This window comes from Battus philenor, unplaced genomic scaffold (assembly GCF_028537555.1).
Source record: "Battus philenor isolate CCGP_79_NKW_IND1 unplaced genomic scaffold, ilBatPhil1.0.hap1 SCAF_14, whole genome shotgun sequence".
Taxonomy (NCBI): Eukaryota; Metazoa; Arthropoda; class Insecta; order Lepidoptera; family Papilionidae; genus Battus; species Battus philenor.
In genome coordinates, this window is record NW_027181676.1 from 6,826,501 (window position 1) to 6,838,580 (window position 12,080).

The following is a 12,080-nucleotide window of genomic DNA, read 5'->3' on the forward strand; positions in this document are numbered from 1 at the left end:
TGTTACATAGATATAACTACAAATTTTTAATTTATTTTGGCTTTTGTAAAGAGTATTATAACTAATAATATTTTTGGAATACTCTTCGAAGACTTTCATGTATACCTGGACCTTTTTATGATAGTTCAGTTCATAAAACAGGCAACTGCAATGCCAACACACACCCAAACTATAATGGCAACCTCCAAACATCGCGCCGTGTGTCCTGCTTCCGAACCATAATAAGACAAGCAGAATATAAAATCATTCTCAGCAGAGTACATGGGTGCCCTTGCCGGACTAATTTGATTGGCCTGTCACTCCATGGAGCGCCCGCCCAAGCGATCTAAGAACTCGTGTCTACCAATCCGGTAATTAAATCGAACCGAGAAGAGGTTGCTGAGGGAGCTCTCTAGCTTTGCTACCTAAAGTGTAGTTTAAGCTAAGCGCCGTCTGCGTCTAGCCTTTTTAAATACGCGGAATCTCTAAAAATCTCGGTAGGGTAACAGTAACCGTGTCACAAAAAAAACTTTCAATATATCGTTCGTCGCAGGGGCGTTGTTATAACTGTAACAAGTCTTATAAAATATGCTTAGAATCTCAACAGTTTACAATACTATTCATTGTGCCGTTTTTACAAAATAAATATATATTTTGAATTAATAAAGGGTAGTGGGCAGAAGGCCTGGTCTAATTTTGCACCGCAGTTCGGTACTCCCCTGATGGTGGTGGTAGGCAGCTGCACGATCTCCCAGGACTGGTCAGGCGGCAGCAAGTTGAGAGCAGGGAGCGCCGGTAGGTTGCAGTATGTGTCGGTTCCGGTGCACGGTGATATAATTTCAACGGTGTATAATTTCAACGGTGTAAAACTTGCAATGTAAAACTCGTAGCGTAAAACTTGCAGTATAAAACTTGTAATATAAACTTTGCAATGTAAAACTCGAAGCGTAAAGGTAGCAGCATAAAAGTCGCAGTGTAAACTTTGCAGTCTAAAACTCGCAGTGTAAAACTTGCAGTCTAAAATTCGCAGCATAAAACTTGCAGCATAAAACTTGCGGCATAAAAATCGCAGCATAAACTTTGCAGTATGAGACTCGCACCCCTTGGGGTGCGAGACGATGTAAAGGTTGTGGCGTGAACTAAATGATGCCCGGAGAATGAATAGGATCAAGGCGTGAATTTATAACGTAAATTCTAACTGGCCCCGGCGCGTATGAAGACACATAGCTGGTGAACGCAACCAACACAAAGAGTGTGCGTCGGTGCGTGAGACGACACCTAGCTAGTGAACGCGACCGAGGCCTGGATCCTTCTCCCGAGCACTGATGTAAACTCTGGGTGCTGGTGCGCGGGCGCATTGGAATTTTTGTTATAAAAACAAAGATCCGTTAAACCAATAGCATGCTCCCACGACCCCACGCCACTTGAGACGTACCGTTACCCGCTAAGGGTTGAACAATTTTTTGCTGTATTGCGATTTATGAGACGTTTCTCGTGATAATATTTTTTTGGTTAAAATTTTAACTAAGATTTATGGGACGTTAACTTGCAACGTTACATCATTTACCACGTACAATTATTTACTTAATAGTCAGGTAATTTTACAACACAATCACAATTATGTCTATAAACTGAGTGGTTGTAAGAGGCTTTCTTTTCTAGTCTTACATTTTTAGGTCAAATTCATGTTTACCAAAAGAAATTTTAGGTGATTTCGCCTTAGAAATAGACCTAATCATGAATAATAAATAAATTAATAAAAATGGATAAATATAGGTGATAAAATATTTAGATTCTGCTTATACACAAGGTTTTGTACATTGTCTCAATCACACAAGTAGGTCTAGTCATCCATCTCACTCGCCCATTTGCATCCTGGCATTTTCTGGTCATGTTTTTATTTTTTATTAAATAATTCCTTTTACCTTGTTTTCTGTGTTGTCTATTGGAAAGAATAATATTGGTTATATGTGTAAAAGATTTAAAGGAGGGAAAATAAATAAACTAACTAATAAAATTAATTATTGTTTACTATCTGCACCTGTAGACTGTACAGCCTAAAGTTATTGCCTGTCAAATTTTAATAAAAAAAAAAACAGATTTATGAAACATATTTTTGAGTAACAACTATTAGTGTGATTAGAAACCATTGTTAAACTATTTTGCTGACAAATGAGCAAGCATTCACCCCTTTACTGCTTTACCTCTACCTTGTATTTAGACTTGCAGGCAATATAAACTTTTAATTTTGTTTCATTCATAAATACTATGAAATTTGTGTTAAGATAACATTTGTATAATACTGCCATTAATATCTAGGTGCAAACAAAAACGTGATTTGAATATATTATTTATTTAACATTTACTCCTTTCAAGGATGGTGCTACAATTGGTCCTTTTCCTGGTACAGTTAGTGGATTTCCTTTATAACACACAACTTTAGCATCATTTGTCTTAAGATCTGGAGCACAAGTTTCAAATATTTTCTTCTTAGGATTTAATTGGGTTTCTGGTTCTCGTGGATAATTCTCACAGTGTACTAGATCACCAGGTACAGCATCAAGTGGAGGAATGAGAACTTCAACTTTGTCAGGTGATGACGCACACATTACCATTGCTTCAGAGGTAATGCCACGCATCTGAAAATAAAATTTTAGGAATCTTTTAAAAACCGATAGAGAATGAAATGTTCTAAATGACAATATGAATTAACACAAAACTATAAGAAAGTATTAACTGGACCAGAAATTAATATTGCTTTCTTAAGTTAAATTCATGTGACTACATTTTTAACAAGTTTTTATTTCTAATCAACAATATATTCACCTACATTATCAACAATCCTTCGCCATCTAATATACAATGTCTTCCAAGTACATAATGAGTTACCAAATGATAATCAAATTTCAACAAGTGCAGATATAACATTACTTTCCAGTCCCCCTAATACTTATTATTAAGTTATTGAAGATCATAGAATAAGTAAAAAAAATTGAAGATAAATTACCATAATTAAGATCATATGATAAAATCTGAAGCCTAATGATTGTAATGGTAACATTTTAATAATGACTATTACTGTGTTCAAGTTTTAAAAGCAGTTGTAAGAGGAAATGTATGAAAGAATAATGTCAAGATATTTTTCTGAAGTTATTCTTACACAATTAATAATTAAAAAAACCTAAACATATTCAGATTATTGCTGGTACAATACAAACAATACTTTAGTAATAAAAAAATTTAAGTAATACTTCTATCAATACAACTTATCAGCCATGTCATACATTAACATTGATTATTTACCTTCACTGGTTTTAAATTGCAAAGAACCATCACAAATTTTTCACGCATTTCATCGATTGGGACATGATTAACTAAACCAGACACAACTGTGCGATGTTTTTCTTCACCACAGTCTATCTTCTCTACATATAGTGCATCGGCATCAGGATGCTTGCTTATTTCTACAATCTTGCCAATTCTGAAATCTAGTTTTCTAATATCTACGTTTTCACTTTTTGTAGCTGAATTTATCTTTTCCTTTATTTTTTTTTGCGAATCTTTATCCTTTTTCTCAAGTTTCTCATCTATTTTATCGTCATTCTGTTTCAGTGTAATTGAGTTAACTACGACCGAGTTATTTACTTGTGTTTCTTTTTTAGGAACAGGGTACTGCTTCTTCCCGTGCGACACTTCAAGATTAATTAGCTCATTTTTGGCTTGAAGTATTTTATTGGATAATACCGAATTTTCTTTTATCAATTCTTGAATTTTCTCTTGAATTTTATTTTTTTTTATTTCTTCTACCTAAAAGAAACTCGTGTGGTTAATAAAAATAAGGAGGCTACCGATTTAAGTTAAAATTGTGAAACTAACCTTCTTTTTTAGGTCTATTATACGTTTTTCTGCTGTTTCTACATTTACTAAAAGATTAGGTTTTATTTTTAACATGTTTTTTATTAGATAATTACCACTAATAAGAACCATCAATCACTCCGTATTTTTGCAATTGGTAAATGCCAGCAAGACATAGACTCGTTAAAGTCATAGATAAAAATCTGATCATTTATCTAAATATTATGGGGATTTTTACTTTATATGGTAATAAAGTAAAAATCCCCATAATATTTTGAAGAATTTTCAAATATTTGTTAAGCCATTGATTTCTCAAGAGAGAATAATATTAAATAATTTATTATACGATTTTAGTTCTTCATAAGAGAAGTGATCTGAAATGTGCAAAATGATTTTTCATAAATGATAGAATGTACTGCAGTACTGTTGAAATACTAAGCTTCAATTAAAAAAAAGCCTATTGAAAATAAAATGTTTTTAACTTATATAAATTTTCTTATCATTCATCATACGAAATACACAAAATATTTTGGGATGATATTTTTTTGTTGATAATGTTACTCAACAATAATTAAACAATATATATTAATGTAATAATGGGTTGTATGATTTAATTTACTTATTTATTATTGATTTAAAAAATAAAATCAATGATTTTCTGTCTCACTTTATGTAATAATAAAACTAGTAATTAATTCTATACTTTGATGTTGAGTATAGTGTATGGTAACACTCCACTCGCTGAAAACAAAAAAAAAAGAAGTATGGCCGTTGAAATGGCGTCATAAATAGTTTCTGACGTTGTTTATATTTGTTCAAGATACTTGATTTATTACTTTATAATTTTTTAATGGTACATAATCGTGAATAAGATGTGAGTGTTTTATGACGTGTACAAATGGACCGTTTTGTATAATGTATTTGTAGAATTACGGTTAAGAACAATGTCAAACAATACTGTCGGCTCTTCGGGGCATGCTCCCGGCAAAATACGTGGGCCTGGAAGACCACCTAAACGCACTTGTACCTGGTGTGCTGAGAGTAAAACACCATTAAAATACGTATTACCTACTGAAAATGGAAAAAAAGAATTTTGTTCAGAGACCTGTCTTTCCGAATTTAGGCAAGCTTATAGTAAAGGGGCCTGTCTTCATTGTGACAATGTCATTAGAGGTAATGCTCCTTCGAGTAGTAAGAATTTTTGTTCTACTTATTGTTTGAATAAATATCAGAAAAAAAATGAAAAACGTACAAGTTCCCCACAGTCTGGCAATGGGGCCAATGGGTCGGAAAATCATTCAAATAACAATTCAACGGGATCATTTTATGATATATACCAATCTTTTGACTGGTCTGAGTATATGAAAGAGACTAGCAGCACAGCAGCGCCACAGGAGTGCTTCAAACAGGCGCCAAATCCACCACTGAATGATTTCAAAGTAAATATGAAATTGGAAGCACTGGATCCGAGAAATTTAACTTCAACATGTATTGCTACAGTCGTTGGTGTTTTAGGGCCTCGGCTCAGGTTAAGGTTGGATGGCAGTGATAACAAAAATGACTTTTGGAGACTCGTTGATGCAGGTGACATTCACCCAATAGGACACTGTGAAAAAAATGAAGGCATGTTGCAACCACCTCTTGGCTTTCGTATGAATGCAAGTAGTTGGCCAATGTTTTTGCTCAAAACTTTAAATGGAGCTGAAATGGCTCCTGCTAAGGTGTTTCAGTCAGAGCCACCTACACCTAAATCTAATTTATTTGTTGTCGGACAAAAGCTTGAAGCAGTTGACAAAAAGAATCCACAGTTAATATGCTGTGCTACAGTTGGGGCAGTGAAAAATGACCAAATTCATGTTACATTTGATGGCTGGAGGGGAGCATTTGACTACTGGTGTAGATATGACTCTAGAGACATATTTCCTGTTGGTTGGTGTGCCAGAGCTGGACACCCTCTTCAACCACCAGGTCAAAAAAGTGCAACCACCCCTTCTAGGTAAATTTTAATTCATAATAGTTTTTATCACTGATATTTAAATTTGAATTGTTGTATTATTTTGAAGAAAATAGCATTTATTTTAATTAAAAACATATTTGTTATTACTAATTAATCTTTGAAGTTACTAAATAACACCTGTATTCCTTTAATCATAATTTTAAATACATAGGGTATTTGAAGTAATTATGTAAATATAAATATCAATTACATTTAGTTTTATCTAAAGTCACATAATTGATGTGTACATTTCAGATTTAAATTGCGGCCTATTGGTATGCCTAATCCGGCATTACCTGAAGGTGGTTCTACTGGTAGTTCAAATCCTACCAATCCTCCAACACCAACTACATTGGCCCCAATTCATTTAAGAATCCGTAGCAGTTGCTCAGGTGGAAATGTGGCTTTTCCTCACATGGTTTCTGGCTTGGGACCTGCTAGTGTTGCTGAAGCTTTGGCTAAAGAGCTGTTAAGTGTCCACCCAGATCCTCAGAGGCTAACTAGGGCAATTTCAACTGCTTCTGGTAGTTACTCGAATGTAACTACAATACAGGTACAACTTGTTAATAACATATTAATTGTTTAAGTTCAACAAGCTCTTTATCATTGTAATGCACAATCTTCGTGATATGGTATTAATATTTATTATTTATTAATTTTCTGTTTCATATATCAGATTATATATATTAACCATGTATCATTTCAAGTCATTCATATTTATTTTGCTTTTTACTAAAAAAATATGTGGGTTTTGTTGTATATGAAGACATCCCATTTGATCTCACAAGATTACACCTCCTTTGTTATCAAATTATTTACAATCTAATGGTCTGATTTAATGTTACTAATATTAAAATCTGGGGAAATATAGTGTAGTTGATTTGTTCTGCAGAATAGTTTAGAAAGGCAAGAGCAGTCTAATTTCTCAGTTACACCCGCATTATCTAATTTCTTTTAAGCATCAAGGAAATTTTCAATATTTCTTCTTTATATGGACTTCGGAACTACCTTGTTTTGACTCTGCGGGTTGGATTCTGCAAGGGGCACTACCATTAATTTGCATCATGGGAACTCCATTTTTTGCACAATTTTCAGCATTGTACATTAGGGCTGGCCTTGTTTTAAGAAGTCTACATCCAATATCTTGATCTTTTTGTATGGTTGTCTAAGGCATTCTAACTTGCAAAAATGAGGCTCTAAATTTGTTTATTTCATGGTAAATAAATATATATTATTCAGAAATTAATGAGGGACAAATAAAGAAATTTGTATTTAGTTATTCTTATTACATAAGATGATGCATTCTTGAGCCACTCTGGGCTATGACAAAGATTTTGATGAGGTACTAGATTTTAAGTCGCAACAGCAAATTATCTATAGCTTTACCATTTTGTGAATTCTGACCCTTTTCTTATTATATACTTTAATAATAAATTAATTCATTAATGTTTATAAATTTAGTTAATGTCAAGTTATTTATTTCCAAATTAAACCAAAAATATGTAATAATAAACAACAAACATTTTTATGTTGTGAAATAAGAGTTAAAATTAAATAAATAAAGAAGTTAATTTTGTTTTAAGGTTTCAACGGGAAGTAAGACTTATGCAGTAAAAGTGCCATCTGACCTAGCTAATGAAGAGCTGAAGAATTGGTTAAAACTTTTATGTGTTGGTGTGGGTTGTTGTGTAGGAATGATTGAAGTGGACACAGGCGAGGCCGCAGGTCGGCCATGCACGCTTTGTGGAGAGTCTACTTCAAATGCTGTTTCATCTGGGGTTAAAAGACCTCTTAATGTAAGGGCTGAAAATGAAGTAAATTTATGTAGCCAGTTATGTAACATTAAATATTTATTGTTTAATTTAACAATCTTCTGTAAATTATATTAATACTTGCAACACAGGCTTTTTGTTTGTTACATACTCTTATTAATGTTTTTTCTTTAATCACATAGAACTGTCGCAAAATTCTATCTTATGCTTGTAATAGTATGAAGTGAATAGCTGTAAATGTTTGGTAATGGTATGACACTAGTACATGCACATATCAAAATAAATTTATGCATTCAATATGTGTTTTTAAAGAAGACATATGTATGAAAATATTTTATTGATTGATCACAAAATCTTAAAATATGCCTTATATTAAGATTTTGTGGTAATAATTAGAAATCTCCATTTATAAACTTCTTGTTATGTTCATGTTGCTGTTATGTTAATCTTTGCATACATTTCATTTAAATATATGTTTATAATAATTAGTCATGGGCACCATATGGAATTTTCGCTTACATTCACTTAAAAATGAATAAAATGGAACTTAAAATTGACCGTTGGTATTTTCTAATCTTTTATATATCATTTGATTTTTTCAGTGTTTTAATAGTTTGTTATGATGCAGGAATCATCAGCAGAAGGTGGTATTAATGGAGTAGGTGAAACATCTGGAACTAAGATGGCTCGAGTATCTCCAGAGAGGCCAGAACCGGCGTCTTCCACCACTGGAGCTCCACCACCGCCGTCATCAGCAGCACCGCCTGCTGATTGGTCTGTAGAAGATGTAATTGGTTTTATAGCAGCTGCTGATCAGGCGTTGGCAGCTCACGCCGATCTGTTCCGTAAACATGTAAGTAACAATTATAGAATTATTTATTCCATTATTTAAAAAAGTATCTTTTATCACAGTACCTCAGTCATTGTTATACCTACAATTACCCCATATATTGGTATTAATCAGAGTAATCTTTGAAGAGTTTTGATAAAAGATGTTATTGATATGTAATAATAGCTGAAATTCAATTGTTGAATTTTTTCACTCCATAAATTTACAAAAAATTGTATGGGGTATTTCTATGTAACTAAGATATTTAATTACAGTTATTTTACTATGCCAATTTTAACCAGTACCCATAATTTAATAATTCTGATATATTATTTTATTAGACTTTCGAGTTTTGGTGATAATTTCCTTAAATATGATTTCTTGTCAACTTTTTAGATATATTTTTTTTTCAGTCTATTACAGTTTTATGATAAAGTATCTATATAATATATAAATATATAATAATAAGTATATATATCTACTGGCATTCATTATTACTTTTATATGTCTATCCATAGGGTTCACATAATGTGTCAGTTTGTCTTAAGGTGATTTGCCTTTTAAACGCTTTGTTGTACAACTTGGGTGGCATAACTTACTGCTATATAACTTTATGCTATAAAAATATAATTTTTTTACTACCTGCTGATGTGAAGTGACACATTATACTAAATGTTGAAATTAACTCTATGACTGAGAAAATAATATGTTTTTGTTACAGGAAATAGATGGTAAAGCCCTTCTACTATTGAATTCTGATATGATGATGAAATACATGGGTTTGAAGTTGGGTCCTGCATTAAAAATTTGCAACTTGGTATCGAAAATTAAAAATCGTCGCCACTATAGCACTTAACTAAATTACAACTCGTAGAGTGTTGAAACTAGAAGTTTCTTTCGTGCTATCCAAGGTTACATTTTAGTATTTTTTGCATTTCAATATTTTTCAATATTGAATATAAAGGCCATAAGTGTTTTTAAGAACATGGAATCTCATCATTGTAATGTAGTACTTTTAGTACCACTTGTAATTCTATCTACATTTTCTGCAGTAATCAATACCATCTTAATACAAATAAAGAACACCAATAGGACGATTTTTAGAGTTCACAAATAGGCAACCAATACACCAATAATATACCTTTTGTAAGATGTAAATTACTTTATAGTCACATGTATATAAGTGTTATGAATGAGTGAAAATGCATTTAATGTAGTCAGTACTCATTTGACAAGACTATAAAGATAAAATTGTTAATTGCTCCGGCTTTATTATTAGGCATTTGGGATGTATATATATACATATAAATATTAATATTGGCTAGTCCTACGTCAAGATATCGCCTAACTACCATTCCAAAAATGGTTAACCAACAGTCGTTCGCGCAGTTACTTATAGTATATATGATAGCATACATACTGCATGTAATTTATATTATTTGCTTTTCTTACAATATATGTTAAAGATCCCTTTTGACTATTATTAACATTGTGAAGAAAGTTTGACAGTGCAACCATTAGAGTTTTCAATACGTTTTCCATATTAACCTTATTGCTCCAAATATTTTGTGTTGTTAATATGTGTAAGTAACGAGAACGAGTATTATTAGTGCAGATTGGTTTTGCACTTCCGTTTTACTATTTACGACTTGAATATTTACTATCTAGCTGCAAGTGTGACGGTGTAGATAAAATTCAAAATGATATTGCGAGTATTATTTATTTTTAACATAATTACATAAAATCTTGCCACAAAAAATATTACTTAGGCTTTATAACGTAAACAGACCTATTACTGCTTATTTTACCGCTTCAATTTAATGTGTAGAAAAGAAAAAAGAATATTGAATCTACAATCATTTACACATTCTCTAATATCGATATAGTTATTCATTTTACGTTTTAATCTGATTGATTAAGCATAACAATCATTATAAATTGAACATTTTTTATTAACTGTTTTTGTTTTTAATCCATGTAACTGTGTATGCGACTGTTACCATTTAACCAAATAACACGATCATTGCCCGTGTACAGAAATTATTGTAGTCTCGGGTTTTAGTGCCTTTCAATATTTAGGTGTACTTAAAGCCATGGTCAATAAAACAATTTAAGGCGAGTCATTTAAAAATTCTGTGACATATATTATGTTTCACGGAGGAAGATATTTTTTTTTAACTAGTACTTGTTTACTTTTTTAAACGAGGAGGTATTGTAAGAGTGTTATTTATGCTTTTACTTACGATTTATGAGTATGTTAATGTTGTGCATTGAAAGATTTGAAACGTGGTGTTCTATGTCCGATGACTTGGCAAGTTTATCTATTTACAATCCTGACCGATATATCAAATTTCATTATAATCCGATAACATAACTGATCGCATCGTGGTTAGGCCATCTTGGATACCTTCGAATCGGCATGCTAAATGCGTTTCGAGTGTCAGCCAAAGATGAGATGCCCTTTGGGCCCCCCTTGCTCGCACTCACTTAATGAAGCGTTTATCTAAGCGGCCTAGCGCCAGCTTGGCGGTCTCCTATCCTATAGAATACTTAAATCAACTAGCCGAGGAAGCTCTCTAGCTTATTTACTCTAAAGATGTTAACTGTAAACGCTTTCAGCCTTCTGCTCAAAACCGGGCTCCAAATACCAATGGGCAAACAGCATTTGCTACTGACAAAAGCAATTATGAATGTGTATAAAAAATTATTGGAATTTATGTTGGCAGTGTTCTCGTTATTGTTGAATTGTATGCCATCGGCATAGCTTTTTTTGCCACGAACCAATCACTTTTAATATAAGCTTTGAATAAATGATAAATAATGTTCCTTAAATAATTTTTTACGATGATTATATTTTAAACTTATTATTTTAATTTCAAATTGACACTTTTGAGGGTTGGTTGTAATGTTTGAACATTTCATGATGTGATATTTCAATGTTATCTGTTATAGCGATAAAATAATATAAATATTAAATATGTTTATTAGGGTCTATCCGAAAATTTCATGAAATCAACTTTGCGGATTACATCATTCTAAAATGGTAAATAATATTAATTTACTAAATTTTACCAACAGCTTTTGGAAAATCTTTGTTACAAATACGGTCTATTTTACAGTTATACTTAATATGCCATTTGAATAATTTTTATTCAGTTGAAGCTAGAGTTACTACGTTATTGGCGATTTAAAATTTTTATATTTAATTCGTATTAGATTTCGCCGACAAGAGTTATTAGATTACATACCTATTATGTTATACCGTGTTTGTATATATTACATAGGTGACATTAGAGAGATGCGAAGTACTTCGCATTGGAAAAATATTATTTTATTTTAATAATTTTATGTACATAGAATAAATTGAAACAAATGTGTATAAATAAAATAAATTGGAACGACAAAAATGTTTTCATTTTGCCCCCTCAATCATTTATGAAATGCTAACCTTGGGATAGATGCTGTGTGGCCTGAGAGGTTTTTGGTATAGAGCAGTGATTCCCAAAGTGGTCTATATCGACCCCTAAAGGTCTATGACAACGTGCAAGGGGTCTACGTCAGCGAAAAAAAATTGGGAGTCCGTGAAATGAAAATGGGGGTCCACGATAGTGGATCTCAACACATACACTGATAGTACCTATTTACTTAC

At 32.3% G+C, this 12,080-nt stretch overlaps 2 protein-coding genes across 2 annotated transcripts; one reads left to right on the top strand and one right to left on the bottom strand.

The window, feature by feature from the left end:
- Positions 1-2,112: 2,112 nt before the first annotated feature.
- AIMP1 (aaRS-interacting multifunctional protein 1) lies at positions 2,113-3,986 on the bottom strand. The gene is made up of 3 exons (XM_068777925.1): positions 3,856-3,986; positions 3,283-3,786; positions 2,113-2,618 (listed from the first exon to the last, which is right to left on the bottom strand). The coding sequence occupies exons 1-3, from the start codon at positions 3,964-3,966 to the stop codon at positions 2,331-2,333; spliced, it is 903 nt and encodes a 300-aa protein (XP_068634026.1). The 5' UTR covers positions 3,967-3,986; the 3' UTR covers positions 2,113-2,330.
- Positions 3,987-4,604: 618 nt separating this feature from the next.
- Positions 4,605-11,828, top strand: Scm (Polycomb protein Scm). The gene is made up of 5 exons (XM_068777678.1): positions 4,605-5,830; positions 6,086-6,383; positions 7,414-7,626; positions 8,231-8,455; positions 9,153-11,828. The coding sequence occupies exons 1-5, from the start codon at positions 4,779-4,781 to the stop codon at positions 9,285-9,287; spliced, it is 1,923 nt and encodes a 640-aa protein (XP_068633779.1). The 5' UTR covers positions 4,605-4,778; the 3' UTR covers positions 9,288-11,828.
- The last annotated feature ends 252 nt before the right edge of the window (positions 11,829-12,080 follow it).

What these genes read in the sequence shown, in the direction of transcription:
- AIMP1 (XM_068777925.1), bottom strand. Translation starts at nt 3,966, where the DNA reads ATGGTTCTTATTAGTGGTAATTATCTAATAAAAAACATGTTAAAAATA. An exon ending in TAATAGACCTAAAAAAGAAG is followed by an intron (nt 3,787 to 3,855) that starts GTTAGTTTCACA and finishes AGTTTCTTTTAG; the next exon opens with GTAGAAGAAATAAAAAAAAA. An exon ending in GCAATTTAAAACCAGTGAAG is followed by an intron (nt 2,619 to 3,282) that starts GTAAATAATCAA and finishes TTTTATTTTCAG; the next exon opens with ATGCGTGGCATTACCTCTGA.
- Scm (XM_068777678.1), top strand. Translation starts at nt 4,779, where the DNA reads ATGTCAAACAATACTGTCGGCTCTTCGGGGCATGCTCCCGGCAAAATA. An exon ending in CGAATGTAACTACAATACAG is followed by an intron (nt 6,384 to 7,413) that starts GTACAACTTGTT and finishes TTTTGTTTTAAG; the next exon opens with GTTTCAACGGGAAGTAAGAC. An exon ending in CCGATCTGTTCCGTAAACAT is followed by an intron (nt 8,456 to 9,152) that starts GTAAGTAACAAT and finishes TTTTTGTTACAG; the next exon opens with GAAATAGATGGTAAAGCCCT.